This window comes from Oreochromis aureus, linkage group 15 (assembly GCF_013358895.1).
Source record: "Oreochromis aureus strain Israel breed Guangdong linkage group 15, ZZ_aureus, whole genome shotgun sequence".
Lineage (NCBI taxonomy): Eukaryota > Metazoa > Chordata > Actinopteri > Cichliformes > Cichlidae > Oreochromis > Oreochromis aureus.
The window spans coordinates 23,909,391-23,934,922 of NC_052956.1; the positions used below are offsets into that span (position 1 = coordinate 23,909,391).

General features: G+C 41.7%; 1 protein-coding gene across 5 annotated transcripts in view; it reads left to right on the top strand.

The window, feature by feature from the left end:
- col12a1b (collagen, type XII, alpha 1b) overlaps nt 1–23,619 on the top strand; it is a 153,728-nt gene extending 130,109 nt beyond the window's left edge. For 3 of the 5 annotated variants that reach the window (XM_039599428.1, XM_039599430.1, XM_039599432.1), the window contains 15 exons: nt 1,761–1,919; nt 3,804–3,881; nt 6,465–6,551; nt 9,371–9,424; nt 9,739–9,834; nt 11,246–11,299; nt 14,647–14,700; nt 14,803–14,856; nt 15,045–15,116; nt 15,202–15,237; nt 16,509–16,575; nt 16,705–16,890; nt 17,738–17,806; nt 20,134–20,304; nt 22,693–23,619. In XM_039599428.1, coding sequence (XP_039455362.1) covers nt 1,761–1,919; nt 3,804–3,881; nt 6,465–6,551; nt 9,371–9,424; nt 9,739–9,834; nt 11,246–11,299; nt 14,647–14,700; nt 14,803–14,856; nt 15,045–15,116; nt 15,202–15,237; nt 16,509–16,575; nt 16,705–16,890; nt 17,738–17,806; nt 20,134–20,304; nt 22,693–22,817 — 1,362 coding nt within the window. In that variant the 3' untranslated portion in view covers nt 22,818–23,619. Of the gene's footprint in view, nt 1–1,760; nt 1,920–3,803; nt 3,882–6,464; nt 6,552–9,370; nt 9,425–9,738; nt 9,835–11,245; nt 11,300–14,646; nt 14,701–14,802; nt 14,857–15,044; nt 15,117–15,201; nt 15,238–16,508; nt 16,576–16,704; nt 16,891–17,737; nt 17,807–20,133; nt 20,305–21,163 lie in introns of all 5 variants that reach the window. The other 2 variants (XM_031751530.2, XM_039599429.1) reach the window with 2 other exon arrangements.
- Nucleotides 23,620–25,532: the final 1,913 nt, after the last annotated feature.

Below are 25,532 nucleotides of genomic sequence, written 5' to 3' on the forward strand. Positions count from 1 at the left end.
GTTCTTTTAAACATGACTGACCACAAGCAGCGAGCCGCCGCCGCCGCCACCACTCTGTGGCTTCGTAGAGGTCACGTTTTTCCTCCATGCAGCCCGACTCGCTTCGAGGAAAAGCCGCTGCAAAGGCGGGGCTGATGCTCCACCACAAAATGACGACACGATGCGGCGAGGGTGACGTGACTGAGGAGAAATGCAAATTGTGGTGTTGTGTGTACAGCGGAGCTGCCGCAGTTATTTTACTGTTTTGAGTTGTACGAAGTCCATCGGTGAGATAGAAGGAAAGAATTCAGGGCAGATTTTGCCTCTCGATGAGCATTTCCAGCTGAATCTGGAATATTTCAATTAGATGGAGGAATCTTTGAAACGATTTGTTCACAAGTCTCCGGACCTGCATCTGCACCGAAGCTGACCTTTAAAAATTCTCCGGTTTACAGTGAATGACTTTAACTTTGTAAACCTGCTGACTTCACAGTATTCTGGTATAAATAATGATGCCAGTGGTGGGTATTTATCAGAAAAGCAAAAAGTTACTGAATGAAATGCTTCCAGTGTTTGGACAGCTGAAAGCTGAGAGACATTTTCTTTGTGGTTATTAATTAACCCACAATAGTTCAACTTGATTGAAAATAATCTGTTTAATATCTTCAAAAAGTAAGAAAATGTAGCATGAATGTCAGAAATATTTAGGTGTCGTGTTGAAGTGAAACAAATGTTTTACAATTTAAAAAAAAAAAAAAAGGCGTTACTGCCACAGCTGTTAGAACATCGGGGCCTAAAGGCACCTTCGCACCTTGGGTCTAATGGTTTTTGGTTTGGTTTCACATTATTCCCCTGGTGTTGGCCAGAACTGCACAAAACTCAGACTGACATTCATCTTTCAGACACATTCTATGCAGCTGCAGTTAACCAACTGCTGAGGAGCTCATTAGCAGCTGAGTTTCATGTAGATGCTTGTAATTAAGTGGATTAGGTTTAATTATTGAAGGCTTTAGCTTTAACGTCGCCTCTGACTACCAGAGTGCGGCGTCAGCGAAGAGCCCTCCAGTTTGTTCAGTTTAGCAGGATGACTCGTCTGTCAGGATACGGTAAAAAAGGTTTAATAACAGAGTTTAATAGTTTAATAATAATCTTGTAAATAGGTTGAAACTATTTAAAATGAGAGAGGACGGTGGTGGTTTAGATGGTTACCATTTACCCAAATGTTCCATAGATTTCCTGTGCAAAATAAACCTGTATTATAAACGCATGGGACGTTTTAAATGTAAGTGGTGAATATTTAGTTTATTATTTGGGAGTTTCAACACATTCTCATTCTTGGCATGTCACGAAGTAACAGCTTTTTCCAGAAAATGGAAGCAACATTGATAAAAGTTAAAGGGTTTCCTTTTATTTGGCATCTTTAAACACGAGCCTGTCAGGACATGGAAAATGGAAAATGGATGTTTCCTTGTGAAATACTCATATTTGCAGGGCAGTAACAAGAAAGAGTTTAAAAGGTCAAAATTCAAAGCAGTGCAGGGATGTCTTTATAACATGATGGAGAATCCCCTCTTTCTGAATGGACAGAGGTGCTGTTTTCCCTCCATGTGAGCGCTCATATACTTCTGCATGATTGAGCCTGTTCACCCACAGCCTCCGCCATGGGCTCGGCAAACCTAATAATGTGCAGGCTGCGAGGATGAAAACCAGACATGGCACATGGTCGTAGAACAAAGAATGCGTCAATAAAATCTCTCCTTCCTTTCTCTTTCTGTCTGAAGCTGCACGTCCTGGTTTCACCCACCAACGTCCAGCTCAACATCGACTGCCAGGTAGTGGCCGAGAAGCCGATCAAGGCCGCTGGAAACACGTCCAGCGATGGCTACCAGGTCCTGGGCAAGATGTCCAAATCCATCGGCTCCAAAGGAGAATCAGCAACTGTAAGTGAGCTCTGCGTTCACACAAACAGGAGACTGACTTTATCTACCGACACAAATGATTTTATCTCTATTTTACTTTGACTGCAAATAGTACAAAAATTTCAAAACAAATTAAATTTACACAGATTTCATCTCTTTCTTTATATAATCCAGGAAACCAATAAGAGTTTGTAGTTCTGGTCTTTGGAAACATATCTTCCTATGTTTAGCATCTCTTGGTCCTACTTTTAAAGTAGGGTTGGGTGATACAGTAAGACTTTTCTAACATGCCATCAGACAAAAAAAACAGCCTTTGTTTGCAGCCTGCTTTCCCTTACTGCTCACATACTTCATATGCAAAATCATCTGTTTAGGTTTCTTCAGTTGGAGCATGCCCTCCAGTCTCTAAATCAGTTACCAGCAGTTACATATTAAACAATCAGGGTGCACAGTTTATAAACTGGGTGACAGAAGAGTTTAGCAATACGTGGCTAACTGAACTAGCCGTCGAGACGACTCATTACATCGGAGAGTTACAGGAAACAGGAAGTGAGGCTTGCACCTTAGTGTCAGTTCTCTGCAGCACTACATTCACCATCATGCTGATGTCGGTGTTTGTGTTTGAACTCTCTGTTTAAAGGAGATTTGTTCAGCAGCCTCACAAGTTCACTTTTTACAGTGTTGAATTCTCACTAAACTGGCAAAAAAACCCAACAACAACAAAATTTTGCCTTAAAACTAAAACTGGGTTTTATTTACTAGTTTAGTCACCCAATCCTCCCAACACCATCCATCCATTCGCTTCTGCTTATCCTTTTCAGAGTTGTGGGGGGTGCTGGAGCCTATCCCAGCTGTCCTAGGGCGAGAGGCAGGGTACACCCTGGACAGGTTTCCAGTCTGTTGCAGGACTAACACATAGACAAAGACAACCATTCACACTCACATTAACACCTGTGGGCAATTCAGATATTCCAATTAACCTATCCCCACTAAGTGCAAGTCTTTGGACTGTGGGAGGAAGCCTGAGGACCCAGGGAGAACCCACACAAACACGGGAGAACATGCAAACTCCACACAGAAAGACCCCAGGCTGATTGTGGAATTGAACTCAGGACCTCCTTGCTGTGAGGCAATTACCCTGTCAACACGTTCTATGAAATTCAGCCTAGTAGATTTGTGTTATCTTGGTGAATGACAGACAAAAATCGTGAACCAAGGTGAAAGCTGAGGTTGAGAAAAATGAAGTAGCCCAATTAAAAAACTGCTGACTTTACCAGCGCAAAACAAACAGTGCAGCTTTTTACCTCAGCTGTAAAAGGCTGGTGGGGTATTGTCATCGCCCCTAAGTTTGTGAATGTGATAACTAGAGCAGGAAGTCAGGTAGGATTTTTAAATTGACACAATCAGTGCAGCTACCAAAAATTGTTTGAATCTCAGTTTTCTGAGAATCTTGTAGATTTGATAACGATGTAGGATTTTGAAATTGATACCTGAGGTGTGTCTGCTAGGGGGCTGAGGCGTAACACTGCTGTCAGCAGTATTCTTATTAATTGCTGTACATTTAGTTTGAATACTGAACAAACTTTAATGAGCACAGAGTGAACTGAACACAATCCACAGCATTTCGAGCATTTTGTAATTAATTTAAAGTTTTTTGGGGGAAAAAATACAGAGATAATCCAAACAGACAGTGAAATGAGCGCATTTTACACGGCGCCACATGTGAATCCATCAGCAGGGTTGTAATGTGAGCCTTTCTCCCCGAGGCTGATGGGACTCGGCTGTGCTGCATTCTCTGCTGTTTTTCTGCGTGTCCTCTGGGCGCTGTGGAGGGTGTATCACAGACACATGTAACACTACGCCATATCCATGTTTTTGTTTTTTTTCTTCCCTCCTTCTCCACAGTTCCAGCTCCAGATGTTCGACATTGTCTGCAGCTTGGCCTGGACCAGCCGAGACAGATGTTGTGACCTCCCATCGATGGTAAGGGAACCCCGACCTCCACAAAGCCTTTGAGCCTAACATATTTAGCATGTGCCCACCCCACCGGCAGCTGAGTGATGACAATAAACTGGCGCTAGCTTCGACTCTAGATAATCAGCTGTGCTGGGGAGCATCTCCTCCGAACGTCTAGTGGGATTAAAGAATATAGAAACAGCTGATGAAGTTTTGCCCGATATAGTGCAAAGATTTTTTTCCAAGATATAATGTTTTTTTATTCAACCCTGAAAACCCCACACCAAAAAACCCATCTAAATTATTGGAAAAATAAAGTGTTTGCTGTTTTCACAGCCTGATTGGACACATGCACACTTTGGGTTTTCTTTAAATCTGAAAGTAAAGAAGATATCGGCGCCATAGTGAAGTCGTCTTGATACATGAAGGTCTGTTTAATTTCTACGTCCAGCAAAAAACGACCCATATATCTCAGAAACTCACACTGGCTTGTAAGTGTACACTTTTCTGTGTTTGGCTTTTTTTTTTCCATCTATGGAGCATCTTGGGGATGTTGATCATCTCATAAAGGGGTGCTATCAGGCCAGCTGGTTCTCCTCTGACAGAAACCAGACCAAGGAACAATGCACAAAAAACTTTATTGATGCATTTAGTCACAGTTAAAAATGATGGTAAAACACAGACGAGTGTGTTTGTACTATAACACTCAGCAGGCAGAAGTGTGACCTTGATCTGCCTTTGAAGGGATTTTTAGACCCAGCAGCAGATGAAAGCAGCGGACTCGTAATCAGAGTCAGAACTGGCTCGAATCACAGAGGAAAATAAACTGGGTATATATGATATGCAGTGGTGTGTGAGCCAGCTAAAAAAAAAAGCACAGTGCACTGTGGGAATACAAAATGTTTTCAGAGCACACATAAAATGCTGATTTATTTATTAATCTAAGCTGAATTATGTTCAGTACTTACATTTTATAAAAAAAAACCCAAAACAAGATGAACTGGGTGTCCCGTTATTATAGCTAGGTTTCCAAAGAAACTGAAGCATCATTTAAAACATGAGCAAGAGCAAATAACATTGATTCGACATGTAATTTAAACCTCTTATTTAATTAAAAATTGAATGTTAAAAAGAAAAAAAGATATATATATATATAGGAGCGAGATTCAGAAATGAAACCATCTTTTGTGGACTTATCCCATTTAACACGGACTCAAAATTTAAAAACATTTTTTAAAAAGTCCTGTGGTTGATCAGATCGTTCATAGACGCTGCATCCTCTCCAAAGTTCAAAGTATGGTACAGTACGAGTAACTTGCACATCTATGAAGGTACCATTAATGCTACATGACAAGAGACTTTGGAGAAAATCTTGATGAATTTCAGCAGGACGGTGCCAAACCACATTCTGCATCTACTCCAAATGTGTGCTTTAGTGAGCACCAACTCACAAATCAGTCCTCTCAAATGGTTTTACACTGTATGCTGAAGACCCGGCAATATTAGCGAGAGAACAGTCCAACAAACAGACGATCTACTGTGAGCAGCACTTCCTTTTTTAACAGGTAGGGTTTGCCCCTCCCTTAGCCTCATTCTGATGGCGGACAGTTAGATGGTGACTCTATTAGAGAACTCGAGAACATGTGAATCTCATTCATCCAGGGCAGGTCCAAACGTTGTTTGTGAAAATGCTTCCTGGTGTTTGTCAAGCTCTCTGTGGGGTGAAAATCTGTGGGCATCCGCAGCAGCTACAGTAAGAACATCTCAGGCTGTGGTTAAGCGGCTGGCCTCTCTCAGCGTGAAGGTTTCTCACTTCGGTCCCAGCAGAGATCTCCAGAGACGCAGTAACAAATGGAGCTTTGTGTGAGTGCAGTACGTCTGCAGCTGGATGTCCAAAACATTTTGAAAAGTGTTTCAACTCCAGCGGATTATTATCTAAATTGCTGCCGAGCACGGACAGCTGCTTGATTGGTTAAATGATCCAAACTGAGGTGATCTGTGCGGACTCAGTGGAAATATCCACCCAGACAAGAAGAGTTTCACATCCATGTGAAAGTCCTGCGTGAGCTGTAATATCCACACACCAGGTCCAAGATGAGTGTTTAGCAAATGCTTTAAATCCAAGCAACTCTGTGAACATCATAGTTAGCATTCCCATTCGGCATGAATAAGAAAGGATGTCATCATTATTCAGAAATATTCACAACACAGGATTTTTCCTATCAGTTGTACTATGGGCCATACTCTATATCTTCACTTACACTGATGGGATTATAGAGCTTTGTGAACAGAAAGTTCATATAAGATGCTTATATGAACTAGATGAAGGCTGTAGTTTACTTTTACTGTCTTTGTCGGTGACGCCGATACCAATAAATGATACCACAGGGCGCCACACAACACAGTTTTGGCTCTGCTCACCGCCTCGTGGAAGACTTTTTACCTGCAGACATCCTGTGAAGAGTCTTTGTGCGATGAGAGTCGTGTGACTGTTCAGCAGCGATTTCAAAAGGAATTTTATTTGACCTCGTACGATTCACAATCAGTGCCTTACCTTTGCATTTTTACCATCGTTTTGACAGTTGAATTGTTTGTTTCTTTCACAAACAGAGAGATGAGATGAAGTGTCCGTCTCTTCCTAACGCCTGCACCTGCACCTCGGAGGCCAACGGGCCGCCAGGACCTCAGGGACCAGTGGTGAGAACAAACTCTGTTATCTGTTTTTTTAGGGCTCTGTTCTGTTCTAAAGACAACTGTGAATGTTAACCAGTGTACACAGATAAAATGCATAAAAATGAGAGCGTAGGACAGGTGGATGGTGTCCTACACTGATCTTGATGGCCAGAGTTAAATCCTGAGCTTTCTCGCCAGCCTAACGAAAACAGGAAATCGGAGATAGGAACAGCAGCTCTGAGCCATGTGAGGTCTCTTCAGTGCAATCAGTTATAAATGAAGAACCAGACAGCAGGTAACATGTCAGCTCCCTGATGGTGAAACTCAGGGCCTGGAGAAATTGGAAAGTCATTCAAAAGCAGGTACTGTTTCTGGGGCTCTAATTTGATTGGATCACTGCCCCAGTCCTGTGGTCCAATCAGCTTTGGTGGATGGCAGGATGAGGAAAGAGCTGTCAAGGGGGCAAGGCAGCTTTAAGTGGTTTGGTAGATATAGTAGAGATAATGCTTTTATTGTGAAATCTTTTGGCCTTTATGAGGACACTTATGTGAGCAAAGAAGCAAACACCTGCTGAAGTTAGCAAAAACACTCACAAATGGCTACACGTATAAAATCCTTAAAGGTGATTGGCTACGCCCAGTTAGCCTCTAACGCAGTCATGGTGATGGTAAAAGCAGTGCTCAGTTTCTAATTTAAATTAACTTGGGCTTTTAAATTACGTTTCAAGCACAATTTTTATTTTTTTTTTATTTATCATTTACTGCTTCAAACATTATCACTCAGGGCAGCTTTTTACAGAGTCAGGACCACCTTATCGCAGCAGAACTCACTGATATTCATACAGAATGGTATGAGGCTTTTACAGTTTCAGACTCATGGAAGTCGCAGGCAGAGCAGGGAAGTGGGGGAGTACTGCAATTAAAAGGAATGTATAGAGAAACCTCAGCTGTTATCCTCACGTACAAGCAGTCAGAGGGAGGAGGCGGCTGCTGTAGGTTCATCCATCAGCTGTCAGACAGGCACCACAGTTTACCTTCTCCACTCTCTTAAAAGATTTTATGAGGCATTGCAAAGAGGTTTCCTGTGGTTAATGTGCTTCAGGACGCAGTATTCTCCCTCGTACAACATACAGCGCATAAGTGGCCATAAATAACCAGGAAACCCAGAGCTTTGACTTATGCGTTACATGGTAGCACAACCACTGTGGAAACGTGTTTCATTACAGAATACAAGCCCTGCATTACTTCTCTCAGGGAAGATGCTTTTTAGTTTGAATAGATTTCACTTTAAAAAAGGTAAACGTACTCATCGTTAAATCGCCCGATAAATGGACTGAGGGCTTGAAACAGAATGCTTTTCTGCAGGGTCTGAAAATGCTGTTAAAACTGTACGAGGCTGGAAATTCATCATTTGTCTAACGTTGAATACGAAATCTGAAACTAGTTTGTTTATAAAAAGCTTATTAGTAACAGAAAAAACCATGAAAATAAACGTAAAGCTGCCAAGATGTGTGTGGGGGGTTTTTTTGTTGTTGTTTTTAAATGAACCTCAGGAGGAAATGTTCTTCGTGCATTTATCTGCAGAGTCACGAAATATTTACATATCTGCAAAACATTAGCTGTCGTTGTGTTTCTGTGGCATGATGGTGGCAGCTAAAGCATGAAATCATTTCATGGCTCTGCTCGGGCAGCTCAAAGCGCTCTTTAACCAAAACCACATTTCTCTCTGAAAGGGAAACTTCACACAGCTCGCTCTGCAGACACCGAGCTCCATCTGTCAGACCAACGTCCTGCAGCGACGTCTCATCACTTGCCGTCTGTCACTCTGACAAACGTACAAGTCTGAGAAAAAAAATAAAAGGTGGAGAGTTAGAAGTTAGGAGCTGACACCACCAAATTCTAGCTACACTCAATCTCAGTTCTGACTAAAATGTTCCCAGTTCTTTTTTAATTGATTGAATGTAAACTTTGGACATTTAAACATTCAGATGAAAATAAAAACATACAGTAGGTTCCATGGTTTCCTAACACCAAACAAAAAACCACAACATTGCACAGGAATCTGTTACACAGCCCCACCTGAACCCTCACTGAGCTGTCGATGCATGTTGGGTAATGTAGGAGAAAAAAGATCATGGAATTAAACAAGCGATGTGGAAAAGAATCATTCTTAACCATATATTTTTTATTCTTGGATGGTATTAGAATAGCTTTGCACAACTCACAGTTCAATAATAATCCTTCTTTATCTCATCCTGGGCCTCCTCTACCTTCAAGTCGACTTTCTTCTGACTGGCTGCCCCTCGTAAATGAAAAGTCTGAAAATGACAGAAAATAAAGAAAAGCCGAATTGGTTCTCAAGAGGCAGCGGTTATTGTTTGGATTAAAATGTCCCCTTTCAACAGCATTAACGATTCCTTACTGTGCATTCAGACCAATGTTATAGTTATTATATTTAGCTAAGGTAAAAACTAGACTTCTGAGAAAAAAATATGAAAGTAATTGAAAGATTTTGAGAACTTGGAAAATTAAGATAAAATACAAATAAAGGAAACTGGACATGTTTTCGAGATCCTTGATGTCTGCAAGACTGAGTTGGCTGCTTTCAAAAAAGTTCTATCTCTTGTCCTTTGGGAGGAAGCAGTTCTCCCACAGGTTGTTAGGGGCTAGTGTCTGTGGGTTGTGACTGCATTCATGTAAGGCCTAACTCTGCTTCACATTTGTCCTCAGGGTTTTCTTCCAGACAGGCACCCTTGTGGCATGTTCAGACTAATTTCCCCCATGTGCATCTCTTGTGTCCTTCTTATCCTTGTTTTGTTAACTAGAAAATCTTTTTCTTTTCAGGGCGCCCCCGGCAGCAAAGGTCCCCGAGGTGAAAGAGGAGAGCCCGGTTCTGCTGTAAGTTCCTGGGGAAAAAATTCTCCTGTATTGCATTTCCCTTCAACACTTGCTGCTTTACATTTCCTTGCAGTCTGAAGAAAATAAAAGATGGTACAAGTGCAGGAGCTTTGAGGAGCACATCTGATTCCACTTACTGATTGAGTGTTTGTGCTCTCCGTGTCCTTGATATGAAGGCTCGGTTCTATTAGCATTCCTTGTCTCCTGCCGGTCTTTTCCACACGTTTCAACAGTAGTACACTTCAACTGGGACAAGAGATATCAACAATAAATTCCTCCCGTGTTCAAATATTTCTCTTGTCTGTATTTTGCAGGGACCGTTGGGCCCGCGGGGAGATATTGGACCACCTGGGCCCATGGGTCTGCCCGGCCCTCAAGGACCAAGCGGGCTGTCGATTCCAGGAGAAGCTGTAAGTCTGTAAACACACCTGACATTAACACACACACACAGAGCAGAGCGGGGGGGATTACTTGGTGATTTGTTATAGAGAGAATTTACAAGCTGGGGAGTATTTGTGGCAAAGACTCACATTCTTTCATGTCTGAGGGAAAGAAGCGATACCAAGAAGCCCCTGAACGTCAGTATCACTGAATGTTAATAAATCGCAGCTTGGATTTACGTCTCAGAGATTAGATGTACCCAGATTAAACTGAGATGTTCCCTCATTCAGTTTCCAGAAAGGTCTCACGAGATAGAGGTTTGATAGGTTTGATTTCAGATGGAAGACACAACTGATTCTTTTTTTTTTTACCTTCAAACTTCAAAACTCTTGTGAAACTATAAATCTTAATGTAGTTTAAATATTTATATTTCACTTCTGAGTTTCCAGATAGTCGTAACAGTAACACTACCTTTCTGATTGATGGAGGTTGACCTACCAAGGCTTCATGTGGCTGAAGAGGCAAAATCCGCAGTGAAAAAGCAGTCACCAATACATTGCTTATAAATCTTATTGATTCTCAAGCATAAGCGAAAAACAGAAGGTATTTTGTCCACAAGCTTAAAAAGATTTAAGTCACAGAAGATATTAAATGTTGAGTATATCCAGATGTTTTTCATAAACTACTTGATCTGAACATCAGAGAAATAAGGACAGTAGCTTTGGAATTCAAAAAGAAAGAATTCAGCTTTATTTATATAGCACCAAATCATAACACCTGTTGCCTTAAAACCCTTCATACTGTAAAGCAGGGGTGGGGAACTCCAGGCCTAAAGGACTGGTGTCCTGTAGGTTTTATATCACCCTGGGTCAACACACCTGACTCAAATGATTAGTTCATTACCAGGCATCTGGAGAACTTAAAGACATGTTGAGGATGTAATTTAATTGTTTAAATCAGCTGTGTTGGATCAAGGACACATCTAAAACCTGCAGTACACTGGCCCTTAAGGCCTGGAGATCCCCCACCACTACTGTAAAGTAAAGACCCTACAATAATACAGAGAAAATGCCGACAATCAGAAGTGTGAGCAAGCACTTGGCAACAGTGGAAAGGAAAAGCTCAATTTTAACAGGAATAACCCTCCATCAGAACCAGGCAAGGGAGGTTAGAACAAATGATAAGTTTTTGTCAGAGAAGAAGATGAAAAGAGACCAAAACTGAAGCTAAATCTAACCGAAGCCAATGTGCAAAAAACTGCAGTTTCTCTAATGTCCTCTGGGGAGTCAGTCCCCATTGATGCCCATGTTAACTTTACAGTACTAGTAAGTTTACAGCCAATGAAAATGCTTTTGGTCTTTAAGGATGGTTTGCTCCTTGTAACATCTGTACAGGAGTCACCGTCTTCATTAAATTAATGGTGTTGCTTTCTGTTTTCAGGGCCGTCCTGGACCAAAGGGAGACCCCGGTGATTCAGGCTTACCTGGGCAGAAAGTAAGTGCAGCTCAGTTTGTGTTTGAAAGCAGGAAACTGGGGATAATTCACATTTTGACTACTGGTCTGGCGCACGGCCACGTTGGCTGCACGCAGATGCTTTTCCAGCTGGGGAGAATTCAAAGAGAGAAGAGGCAGAGCGTGCCTCCGCTGCAGGTTTCTGAATATTACTTTTAAATTAAGTTTTTGCGCAAAATCGAGCCAAGAACAAGTCGCCTTGATTAACAGTGCTGGGTAAGTGTCGACCCGCGGTCAGCCACTACATCCTCCTCTCACTGAAAACTGTTTTATCTGGGAACGCATGAGCTGCCTGAAGACAGACGTGACACCTAAACTTCGTTGGCATGAAAGTGAAAGCAGTCTGTGTGAAATATTAAGTTACAGATATCAGATGGTGCTTTCATTTCTTTCTGGAAGGAAGCATCTCTCTTGTAGGCTGAATTGAAAAGAAGAATCCAGGCCAAACAGACAGAAGGTAAAGAAATGTGATACTGACCAGAGGTCAAAGGTTTGCTTGTGTTAAGATTAAGCCATAAGCAGGTAGACCCCTGAAATGCCTAAAAGCCTATAATCGGTTTCCTCCAGGCCATCTTCGGCCTCAGTTTGGTTGACCTGCTCAGGTGTCCCTGGCTTAAATGTGGAATGGTGTTTGTTTATAGCTTCAAGCTCGACCTTTAAAGGACTTCAGAAGAATTTAAAGAGAGTGCAGCTTCCAACCTTAAAGGTTCCATGTCAAACTGCAAAAAAACCTTTTTGAAGCAAAGCTGCAGCAAAGGCGTGATCAACCAATCGAGTGCAGGTTCCACTAACAGCTGAAACGTGCAAAAAGTTGTACAATAATCAATGGTTGACAAATTATTTCCAATAGCTATCAGGAAAAATAAAGGTTCAGACAAAGTGGAGCAATCATTTAAAGAATAATTGTGGTTTATTTCATGGTAACTTTATGCTTTCTTCCTCTGTTGTAGAAATTCGGGGAAACCAAAAGTTTGTTTATAGTCTGATTGAAAGAAAACAAGGAAATCAGCAGCTTGGAACGGATGTTTGGCTCTCCATCCGTCCATGCTTGCCTTCTGACTTAATCACAAACATATTCTTCCGCCATTGAACAGTTAGATAAAACGTTATCCTAAATGATAGGGATATAGTGAATAGTTTGCAGCAAGCTCACCTCCTTGGGTCATCCTCTCTGAAATTCCCTCTAATCCGTTATGTTTTCTTATCTACTGGAACCCCAAAAATTTAAAGACGCACACAGAAAAAAAAACAAAAAACCCTTTTCTCTACTTGTCTTGAAATTTGGAGTAAGATAATCTCATCATATGGACAATGTGGAAATTATTACCATCAGATTTATTTATTTTTGGTCTATTGAGATTTGGCTGCACAAACCTGGTGGAAAATTGTTAGTTGCTTTGTTCAAAACAGTGTTGTAAATCAAATAAAGTGGACCTATTATGTTTTTTTTGTTCCCCCTTATAGTCGTTATTTTCATCCTTGGACCTACCAGAGTAGCTTTACATGATTCACAGTTCAGAATAATCCATCTTTAGCTTATATTGGGCTTCAATGCAGCTACTTAGATCATCCTCTGTCTGAAGCAAATCATCAATGCCTCTCCATTATGGCCATCTGATTGGCTGCCCCTGATAAACAAAAGGTTGGTTGTTGCTTCTGTGAGATGACCATATTCTTTGACATCATACAGATCCAAGACTAAAAATAAAACCAGTCTTAAACTGATGTTTGAGCTTTGTGATCACAGGGACTATGTGTACCTGCACAGGTCTTTTCTTGTGTTTAATAAGAACTGAATCCAAACCTGGGTAGACTGGTGGAGAATCCATCCAGTCCAAGTTTTTAAAAAATGGCCGCTTTGCCAAAACACCGAAATCTACCGTTTTATCAAAGCCGTTACTATTCTGAGATAAGATGTTCCTTAGTGTTGGTCTTGTGTGAATGTGCAACCAACTTGTGTAGAAAGGAAGGGGATGAATTTACAGGGTTATGAAACAGCTGGACACCGCTTTATTTTTACTCACACAAAGGTTATGATTAAGTATCGCGAATGGGCCTAACTGTAAATTTTGATAGATGAGGCTGAATGGTACCTGGAACATTTAAATGCAGTACCAATGGATCTTGAGCAAGTGTTGGGATGTGACAAGTGTTGGGAATAAAATCAGGTCAAAAATTCACAGTTGCTGCTCTTGGTTGGAAATCAGAGCTTCATGTCCAAGGTTGAACTTGGAAGGCCTTGAAATAACAGATTAAAGTGTCAGTTTTTTAGATCATTTCTGGTAAACATTTGTTAGGTTTGTCACTGAAAACTCATTTGAGAGTTTATTAAAAACTCTGGGTCACCTTCAAAAACTTGGAAACAATAGGTTTGTTTTGTAAATCTTGAACTATTTACCAGCATGTGTGCCACTGAATGTGTCACTTTGTAATGTGTCACTGAAAGCTCGTGACACATTACAAAAACCAAATCTCACAACAGACGCTCCAGACTGTTGCATTAAGAAAAGGAGGTGATGTGTGTGCCACCTTATGTCATTTGTAGTTTCAGGCATGATTTTGTACTTTTTGGGTAATGTGGGTAATGTGTCAGCGAGTTCAACATGCTGAACGCCACCTGTGTGATGACAACTTTATTTAAAAGCCCTTGCTTACTTATTTTATTTCAACGAATTCAGTGTTTATAGGTAGAATTTCCAAAAAGACAACGAATTAGATGGAAAAACAAGAGTAATTAGTGCTACCTACTTCATATCCTTTATTCAGTAATTTATTTCTTCCAGTCAGCTCAACTAGTTAAAGGACTGGAACAATTTACTGCCCTGCTCAAAGTGTTGTTGCACTGGAACAGCACGCACGATTGGGAATTAAACCTTCAACCCTTCAGCCACAGTCTTCATGCAGAGCTTCAGACTCATGAGTAAGACTGATTAATCAGCTCTTTATGCCAGTAAAACAAACTCCACGTGGACCGTATTGGTGGAGCGACGAGGCTGCAGGTGACCATGTTGGAGCAGATGCTATAGCAACATGCATTTAATGAGTTGCAGACCATGCGGTCCTGGTTTATAATGGCCAATAAAACGGTTCTGGAATATATTATGTTCCTTGTAAATCTTATGCCAAGGCATCAAAGACCAGAGACAATAAAAATAGTGAGCAGGGTTTCTGAGCAAATGAGCACGGGGGGGGGAGAAAAAGAAGTTTACTGTCCGGCACGACGCTGAAACAAACCAGCTCGAGTTGGTCAATCGGAGCAAAGGTGGACTTTCTGTTACAGATGATGAGCATAAAATACTTTTTTCTGAGGGGTCTTCTCATGTTTGCAGGGTTCTCGTGGTCCTTCTGGTCCTGTTGGCCCAATGGGACCCGCCGGCGTGAGGGTGAGTATAGCCAGGCTGCTTTTAATGGCATCCATGCGCTCTGAATTCTTTAAACATGAACGGTATGCCTTTAGGGTTTCAGTCCTGATCTTATATTTCCAGGGCCCTCAAGGAAAGGAAGGCCCAGCTGGACCTAGAGGAGCCCCAGGGCCCATGGTAAGACTTCTAATGGTTTGACATATGTACACCTCAGAGCTGCAAACCGCGTGAACAATTGAGGCATTTAATTTCCTTTCCAAAGAGCTTTGTACTACCAAGTCTTTGCAGGCATATTTCCCAAGAGACATCTTTGTCCTCTTTCCCACTCATTGATATTTTTCTTACCTTTCTCTTTTTCCTTGCAGGGACCTCCAGGATCTCCTGGAGTACCAGGTACCACAGGAAAACCAGGAAATCCTGGAGACTCTGGTCCTCCTGTAAGTTTGCTGGCAGGGTTGTGTGTTCATTGAGCAGCATGTTGGGCCTGAAGACTTCTTAACAGTTTTGTTTTTCTGGTTCTAGGGTCCCAGTGGTCTAAAGGGAGACAAGGGAGAGAGAGTGAGTAAACCTGCAAATGTTTTTGTCCAAACATGATGATACTGAAAATATCCTACAACATGTCAACAACAAGCTGATGAAAACAAGAGGCTAGATTCCCTGTCCAGTTTCACGTTTCAGGAAATTTCTAGTAATACATTTACATAGAAGTGATTTGAGAAATGACAAATGGGGCAAACTGTAATACAGTAGGAAATGCTGGGAACTTATCACTGAGCATAACGACTTGTTTGGAGTAATTTCTTTATGTACAACATGTGACCAAAAAGTCCATGAAAGAAACTGTACCATTTTAAATGTGGCTGCTTCTAGATCGTCTTCATGTGCATGTCCAGCTGGCGTCCAGTCCGGCTGCCATTCTAAATTTTAGTCTGAAGTCTATGTTGAAATCGGGCAATTTTAACTTCAGGTTCAGAGAGAGACGAGGAATCTAGTCTTTTTGGACATTCATTGGATTGTGCACTGTGAATTCCCTCAGGATGAGTCTGTCAGTGCTGAGCTGTTGAAATGCTCTGAGGCGTCTAAAGGAGAACATTCAACAGAAACCAAAAATATACACACAGAAATTGGACGCCATCCTCGAAGTAGTCATCTTGTCCAGAGCTGCTGTGCTTCCAACACTGGGAACACTTCCTGGAAGTGCTGTTCTGTCAGGACGTCAAGCACCATCTGCAGTGCATGTTGGATCCACTTAAGTTTGCCGACCTTCAACTTGAATTTCAATTTGTTGAAAAGCGAAATAGCAGGGAACGAATGGAGATATTCATATTAGTGCACCCCATATTCTCCATAATGGAGCACCCATTTGCATCGCAACACTGTTGAGGTTGTTTGTGCACTAGGTACTCCTAGGATGTTAAAGTAGAACTTGGCATGGACAATCCAAAGCTTCATGTGGGACGAATTCACTGAACCACCTGGAGAAAAACGAGGAGCCAGCTTCTGTTAGAGCTCCCAGCTCTGCAAACCTTTAGACCAGGACTTTAGACTTTAGACAGCTCTTCCCCTGCAGACTGCTGTTTGGTCTCTCTGTCATAGCTACAGCCTCAATCTTTGAGATAAAGGTGGGGGGCATTCCAGCCTTTGCAAATGCTCCTTAGCGCAAAAGGAGCAGGTGGTCACAAAAATCCTGATTGAGCCATGTTTCATTGAAAAGTTTCAGAGGAACATTTTTCTGACTCATATAAAGTTCATGCACAATGACAATAAAGAGCTATTCTATTCCATTCTTTACTGTTTTCCAATTTTAAATCCTGCCTGTCTGCACCCAGGGCGACTTTGCTCCTCAGAACATGATGCGATCCATTGCCAGACAGGTTTGCGGACAGTTAGTCCAAGGTACGTAGAACACATTTTCCCCCTCCTGACATGGATTTAGAAATCTCTGCCTCTTGGCTTTCATGATATTGCAAGTTTACCGCTTGCGGTTTGTAATGTCCTCGTTTTCTCTTCGCCCTGCTGTTGCAGAACAAATGACTCGGGTCAACTCGTTATTGAATCAAATCCCCAGCGGCATCTACCGCAACAATAACCCAGGCCCTCCGGGCCCTCCTGGACCTCCTGGCAATCAGGGACCCCGCGGGGAGCCGGGCGCCACAGGAAGGAACGGATTCCCCGGAAGTCCCGGATTGCCTGGCCAGCAGGGAGAGAGAGGTACGACCCACCCCCAAGAAGCTGCTGCACGGCAGGAGAGGCTGACATCATGAACAAATGGAGTTAGAAAAATAAACATGAAGTCAAATGATTTCTAAAATGGGAGCACAGAAGGCAGCAAAGTAATTATTTACTCTGCAGAACGTTTACCTAAGACGCACCAAACCATCACAGAATGCTAGAAAGGCTTGGCATCATCGTTAATCTGAATTTCAGTCCAGATCGAAGCAAATAAAGCTGCTGATGCCAAACTGTTAAAATACTGCAGTGAAAAAAGTACTTCTTATGACCTAGAGACACTTTTTTACATCATTAAAAAAACATTTCTCATTTGACAAGATTTTTTTGATCCACAAACAGCAAATTGTAATCTGAGGAGACCGGCCACTGTAAACTGATTGTTTCATTTATCCAGATAAACTGCTGGCACTGGCACTCGGTCAACAAAACTTAGAAACCTCTGATCTAAATGATCATGAACATGGCTGCTAGTGCATTCATCCCTGTGTTCAGTCTTATTGAAGAAAACAGAATAACTTCTGAAGATATACCCAGGCAGAAGTAGAAATTAAATCTATTTGCATTGCACCCTCACCTTCTGCTCATTAAGCACCCCTTTCTGAAGTCTGACTTTCCTGTCTCACTTTATGTAACAAAAATGAAGGAAACCTATTTCAGAAGAGGCAAAAAAAAAAGTTCCAAAGCCAAGTTCTACCACAGGGAGGAGCTTTTAAGTAGGAGCTCTTATGTAAGGGGAGACAAAAAAATGTCTTATTTTATTCTGCAACTACAGAATTGAGACCTCTGAGCTCCCAGCCTAACGATACTTGACTTTCCCCCACTTCAGGTCCCCCAGGAGAGAAAGGCGATCGAGGAACTTCAGTAGTTGGACCAAAAGGACTGAGGGGACCTCCAGGTACGCATTCTTTAACAAGACACCAAAAATACTTAAAATGTCGGTGAGATAGCTGACAGGTAAAGTTAACAGGCAAAGCCGATTCCTGAGTCCATGATTTATCATCTTTGATGAAGCCATTGGCTGAACTGCCCCTACAGATTTTTTAAGGATTAAAAAAGATAAATAATTTGTGTTTCAGCAAAACAGAACTCTTGTCTCGCCACGTGTGCCACTAAAAATCCAAACACACTCGATGTTTGAGCCAAGATGATGGAAATGGAGCCTTTGCATATAACGATGGACCTTGATGAAGTAAACCTTGATTTTTAGCTGCCTTTGACTCCGGATTATTGAGTGTCTCACTTTATTCACACCCCACACCCCACCCACTCAGAGATGTCGGCTGATTCAAATGCTTAAAGCTTTGATTGCTGCCCTTCCTGTTAGTCTCTGGCACCAGTGTTGTGACATGTTGACACATATTTGACAGCAAGATACTCCCTGTCCCTTCTCCTATGAGTATATTTCACTGAGAGGTTTGAATTTGTCTCAGTTAACCATGTCTTCTTGCTCCTTGAGACTGCACTTAGTTGCACTTAAAGTGGTGATTTAGCCAGGTGGTGGTGCAGCATTGTTAAAGAAAAACACAAACTTTGGTCCTGAGAAAAGCAGTTTCACCAGCAACTGGTTATGTAATCGTACTCCATCCTCCGCGACTGCAGCCCTGCAGCTTTGTGACGGTCCCAGCTGTCAGACAGAAGCAGTTAGAGTCGAGGAGGGAAAGGAGAGCAGTGAGTCAGCCTGGAGGACATGCTGAGGACGGCGAGGAGACAGTCGGGCAGGAAACTTTCCAATCTTTGTCTGTCCAAGTCTAGACAAAATTCAGAGGGGAGGATCAGCACATCCTACTTCTTTTTCCCCCATCATAGTTTACTTCATTTCATTCTGTGTCCGGGACAGTCAGCAGCAGCTCGACACCTTTTCAATTCATTTTGTTTCCAGCTGCGTTGAGTCGCAGCGGTCTAACAACAATATCATAAAAAGTTCTCATCTCTGTTTACATCAAATACAAGAGTGGAACTGTAGTTTTTATTAGTTCTAATGGTACAAAACCACATGGAAGGCTTTTAAAAATTCTGATTCTCAGAAACACGCTGGCTCAAAGCAAAAGGCACTTCATGAAAGCGTTCACATCTGAGAAACTGAAAACGCAGCCGGTCTTTGATCTGCACCGTTTGAACGGTTTCATCTTTTTATTTTTATAAACTTTGTTTTTACTGGAGAATCAGTCCCGCCCTTCCTTTGAGGCAAAGTTTATAAAAATAAAAGACATGTTGCTCCCACCTTTGTCCGTGCTGCATTATGCTGATGTGATTTATCCATGTAGGTTGGATGTAGGGTTTGGTAACCATTTGCAGACATCCCATTATCCCCCTGTGTGATCTCCAATATCTGCACCACTGAGGTTGGGGCTGCAGATGAAGTTGAAGTGAATCTCTTAAGACAGTTTTTTTTTTTTTTCTTTTAGTAATAAACAGACCCAGAGGGGGAAAAGATGATAGACCTGCTCCTGTTTTTGTATTGTTCTGAGATGATGAACGTTTGTTTCTGAAAGAGAAGCGGTTCAAGCACGAACTTGTGACTACACTCACATTTGTGTCTAAAGCCATGTCATGGAACTATAGTGAGGAAGAGTACAAATAAATATTATATTTATATCATAACAAGGCGAAGCAAATTTCATTTCACATGCACAAAGAAGCCTTGGTGCATGCGAGAGAGTCTGCTCTGTGCAGAGGCTTCAGAACTTGCCTAAATAACTGTTAATAATTAATTCAGAAAACTTTATTTTTCAGATCATAAACAAATGCAGCTTAAAATAGCGTTCCTTTCGCTGCCACAGTGTAACTGAGTTTAATGCAGTAACCTGAAGTGTCCAATGACATTAGGACCCTGTCCTTATTTGGGCTCCTCCTCCAGACAGTCAAAAGTAAGTTTATCCAAACGAGCAGGATTTCTCTCAGAGTGCAGAGTGCTATCAGTGACAGCGTGAAACTGTAGCAGCGCGTGTAAAGGTGACACACTCGTGTGTGCGGCTGCGCATTGTTGAATTTACGCACGAGGAATTTAATTGCGCCTGTGAAATGGAATTATTTGCTGGGATTATGTTTTTGCTCTCACACATATGATGATATAAATATGATTCCATAAACTTTCTTCAGCCTGCTGTGATTGCAGTCTGGTAACACTGACAGTTGAACACAAATGGGTGTGTTGTCCATTTCCTCCCTCTTTGAAATGTTACTGATCATGATAACTTTTTTTTTTTTAATTAAACACATCAGGTCCACCAGGAGAGAGCAGGACTGGACCCCCAGGCCCTTCAGGCTCTGCCGGATCTCGTGGACCACCTGGACGTCCAGGATACGCCGGAGTCCGCGGGCCTCCTGGACCTCCTGGATACTGCGATTCCTCTCAGTGTGTTGGTATTCCTTACAACGGGCAGGGATACATAGGTATGTAAAGCATCCTGTCTGTGATTGGAGACATTAGTTCTGTTTGGCAATCTGGGATTAAATGCAACAGTAAAAGAACACGCCAACATTTTGGGAGATGCACTTTCCTGTTCGTGAGTCTGGGATGTGATGACTTTAGAATAACTGAAAAACAGAAACTCTAGGGTTAGGATGATGGATTCTGACAGGGCATGGTATAAAATGATACCTGCATGCTCTGCGATAACTCACGAAAAGACTCATGTTGGTCAGACCACCCATCAGGGCATATATGCTGAATTGATTGCAGCAAAGTTGTCTCTGCAGATTAATATAGCAAAAAAGGTATAAGATAGAAAGTAATTTATAAAAACAATACAAAAAAATAGGTTAAAATAAGTTTTCTCCAAAAGAGGGAGTCTGGGCTGCCCCTTTGTGTCAAAAGGAGCCAGTTGATTTGGGCATCTGCTAAAGATGCCTCCTGGGCACATTCAACTGGACAGAAACCCTGGAGTAGACCAGAGCCCGTTGGAGAGATTCTATCTCTCACCTGGCCTGGGAATTCCTCGGGATTTCTCAAGATGAGCTGGGAAGTATCGCTGCGGAAAAGGACATGAGCTTGATGTGAAGCAATTACTTCAAACCACCTCAACAGCTTAAACCTGTTTCCAGTCTTTATTCTAAGCTGGGCTAATACTCCCTGACTCTGGTTTATAAAAAGGGAGAAAATGCACTTCCCAAAATGTCTGAGCACTCTGTTGTGGGGGGATTAGTGCATGTGTGAAACTTGTAGTCAACTAATAAGCACATAGAGGTTATTGATTTGCTGTCTTCTGCTCTGACCTGACTGACACCTTCCATCCTCTTTGGCCCGTTTCAGGTTCACCATAGTAGACTTTTTATACCGCCTGTGCTGCTTTCACTGACCATCTGAAAACACAAAACAAAAAGTCCTGTAACTGAATCACTCATATGCTCTAAAGCTGTTTAAAGGGATAACCACCAAAGGAAACAATTAACAAACTGTGCTGAAAACATCACAACAACAAAGAGGGAACGAGTACTAACGACTCACAGCCAGTAGAGCAAAACACCAGCAGCAGCGGTGATGGCACCGACCTCTTTAGTGGCCTGTTTGCATCTTGAAGCCAAAGACCAAACAAAGAAGCCTTGTTCAGTGGAGGAGCATGCAGCAAACAACACCACCAACAAGCCAAAACAAATACTAACAAAGGTGGACTTGTACCAGAGAAACCAGTGCAGCCACCTCAGCATCACCACCCACAGCAGCAGCAGCAACTCTGTTAACAGCATTTCTCTCCATGTGACATGTAAATAAACTAATTTGTGCCTTGTAAATGATGTCTGAATCAAGTCCACTAAATTTAGTCTTAACATCTGTAGTTTTAAAGCTTGTGCCTTGCAAAACAAACCTGCTGCTTGCTCAAACGCCGACAGAACACTTGTGTTATTTGTATTTTTTTTGGTTGTTTTTTTTTTTTTTTTTGTTTGTTTTTTTCTTCAAGTCTTCCCGCCCATGTGCTTGTAGCCATTTTAAACTGCTCGGGGTCATGCTGGTCTGTCCTGCACGTGTGACCCTGCAGGCTTAGATTCACCACTTCATGTTTTCATGTAGCAGGAAAAAAATAAGAAACAGATAAAAATATGTAGCTTTTCCTTTTTTCCTGTAGCCCCCCTCCCCCCCAAAACCCCAACAACAACAACAAAGAAACCCCACCCACACTACATCTGGTTTAAAATACTAACAAAGCTTTCACAAATTCTCTTTCTAGTCGGGTGGTTGAAGATCTCATGTTTTGTTGCATTTTGTAAATGTATGTGATGGAATTGATTGCTGGTAATGCTTGTGGTGATCAGACTAACACCTAAAATTCTAACAACACAAAGGGAGAATATGAATGCACTGAAATGTATAGCAGGGGCGTGCCCAAAGGGTGCCTTGGGTGACCTGAGCCGTGTTTAAGTGATAAAAACAGTCTCATAAAGGCTTTTTTGTAGTGCAGATACTTTTTTTGAAGTAACGTTTACTTCGCCTGCAAATTTATTGGTTTACCAAGATAAATATTGGCAAACCTTCCCTGTTGAGACCTCCCCTCTAAAGAATGAATAAATTACACTACGATGATAAGACAAACAACTCAAACCAGTTTGTTGCTGTGTAGCTTTGCTGGTGACAACCATTTTCCCCCTCTGTGTCACACAAGCCACCTATGACAATGCCCCCAATACTGGCCACACCCCTGCTGTTTACTAACTAGCTGTGTCAGTGCTTTAGGTGGAATCAGAAAGAAACACCACTTTTAACCAGTTCTTCTTGTGCATGTTGAGAAAAACCAAGAGAAAATGTGCCAACTTACTTTGCCAATTGGCCCAAATGCTATCTCCAAGCAGGCCAATACCCATCTGAACCTGACACCCAAGTAGTCCGGTTCACCGAGGAGGACGGCGAGTTGCAAAACCAGCGTCAAAAGAGATCACTACCAAGAAAGACAACCAGCAGGCTAACATCATAAAGACAAGTAGTGTTTTCTTTATCTGTTTAATTTTCTTCACCTTAACCTGTGTTCGTTCATGAAATTATAAATAAAAATGGGGTTTGATACCTCAAATTTATTGGGTAATACATTTCAGTGCCTTAAAATCTATGTGAATATTCTTTTTTGTGTCAGGTGAAGGGTTTAGACTGATCAGAGGGAAGGACATGGTTCGGGGGTGACTGGCACAATTTTAAAATAGGCAAAAAACAAACTACAAAAACCTGTGAGATTTCCTTTTCCATTTGGCTTTTTGCTTGTAACATATTTGCATTGAGTTTGTATTGACTAGCAGTGTTCAACAGTGTACTCATTGTAACAAGGCTAGCAATAGTACAGCAGGAAGGAAAATGTTCAGTGTCAGGACATCACATATGAAATGTTTATTGTTTTGCTTTCACACTTCATCCAGTATGTTCAGTATAACCTTTCTCATTCAGTTCATCTTTTAGGAGGTTCAGTTAAACACCGCTTTCATTTTGTATCTTTATATTTATCAGTTTTCCTTTATTCTGTCACAGCTAATTTTACCAAAGGTGGAATTGCATGTCTGTGGTGTATATTTAGTACATGTTCACTACATTTCATCTTGTTTTAATCAGAATATAGTTGTCATCGTCATTCTCATCGTATCAAATGCGGTCAAAACCTGCGTGCAAGACTATGGAAATGGTATTGCTGCTTCATGTTTTAACTGCAGATTGTGAATTCCACAGCCTTATTTTCTTATTTATTTCTGAAAACAGAAGAGGCATTTTTCAATAAAACTACTGAAAATCTACTTTGATGTGTTCATTTTTGAGTCTTGGGGATCTCCAAAATCATGGTAAGGGACAGAAGCCAAAAGTTTCCTATTGTACACTGACTTGAAGGATACCTTGACCACCAACAACTATCCTAAGTTGTTTATGCTCTAACCCACTAAGAAGAGTTAGTCCTTGGACTGATTCAAGGGGCATTTTGAACAACTGAAAGTGTACAATGTGGTAGAAGGGTTAGGATTACTTGGGCTAAGTAGATAAGGGCTTTGATTCACTTAAGTGACCTTGGTGCACTTTTGATACACAGTGGTGGCTTAAACTGGGACACGATGACTAGAGTGGTACCTGGGCCAACTTAAGGAAAAGCCTCTTTGACTAAGCAGACGTAGACATAAGGTAAGAGAAACATTGAAGAGTAAAAGGAGTTTCTGCGCTGATACTTGGGCTAATACAATTACTTGGATCAATTTGCACGTTTTGGAAAGCAAGTGAGATCAATAGGTTCACTTGAGCATTTGGACTAATTAAGGGGTAGGAAAGAGTGTGAAGTTACTTGTGAGGCCAAGGAACAAGAGCTAAACTAAAGGGTGAAGCTTTAGATCACAGCAAAGTGGATTGCTTTGACTAAGTTACTTGGTAATGAGTTTGGGAGATTTGGCAGATTAACTTGAAGGGCACATGGGCTATCAGGAACAGCACTAGATGAGCACTTGAAGATTGGTGATTTGTTAGAGCAGCTAGAACCACTTGGGCCGACTATACATGGACTTTACCTTTTGATACTACAAGTACTGCTCCAAAAGTGTAAATAAATGAAAACTTCTCTAGCCAGGCCAGACTGGAAAATGCTACCAAGAACTGCAGAGGCATTGGTTTCAGTGTCTCAAAGTGGAATGGGTTTGACCATCAGGCTGTTGAACTACACTGACTCGATCAAATATTAAAAGGGCATTTTGAAAGTAGACTGGAAGAGCATCTCAGTCACGTGGAACAGCACTAGTTGGACAATTGAAGGCAAATCTAGCAGACTTTAAAAAAATTATCCATATTGGAATTGACTCAAGGATCATGTGATTAACCTTAAGGGTACCAGGTGAGTAGACAAGGACTTGGATCAACTCTAGGACTTGGATCAAGTGCCCTTTTGATATACATTGGGGGTAAGTTCTAGAGCAGTACTTATACTAACTACAACAAGAACTCTAAAATAAGACACAGCTTACCAAAAGGGGTAATGGCAACTTCAGGATACTGTAAAGGTCTTAAAAGGCTTTGTACCTAGAGCAAATGCTTCAAGTTTCTTAGTAGTTGGCCTAGATTTCTTTCTGATGAGTTTGTCTCCACTCATTGTCTTAGTGCATTATGGCCATTCATAAGACACTACACCTGGTGAAATGAGCACTTCCCAGAAAACTCTGTGCCCCTGGCTTGATTTATGACCTCCTGGGGTAATTAGAAGGGCATCTGGAGTGATTAGCTTGCTTAATGGTTCCAAATTTAGCGATTCCCTTATTGGTTAGTCAAAAGTGTCCATGAACCCCAGAGGAACATGTGCAGCTTCATTGTTGCTGTATGTCCAAACCTGAAGCTCCAACAGGGACTCAGACCTGATTTCAGCAGAAAGCTTTTTAAAAACAGAATCAGCAGTCTGGGATGGAGCCGATAATCCAGCTGTTTCATCTCCCTCAGGGCAAAGACCTCCATCTTTGAGTGGAAACTTGGAAAGGCAGACAAGAATATAGCAATCAGGAAATTGGGGAAAGTGTCATAAAGTGCTGTTCTCTTCAGCCTCTTTGAACACTCACTTTTTACAACCCCAAAGCCAGGAGCATTTGAGAATCAGCTAATTTCACTTCCTTGATTTACTCACTGCTATTTTCTCTTCAGATATTTTCCCCCTGAATCATTGCCACAAACATGAAGCTTAATAGCC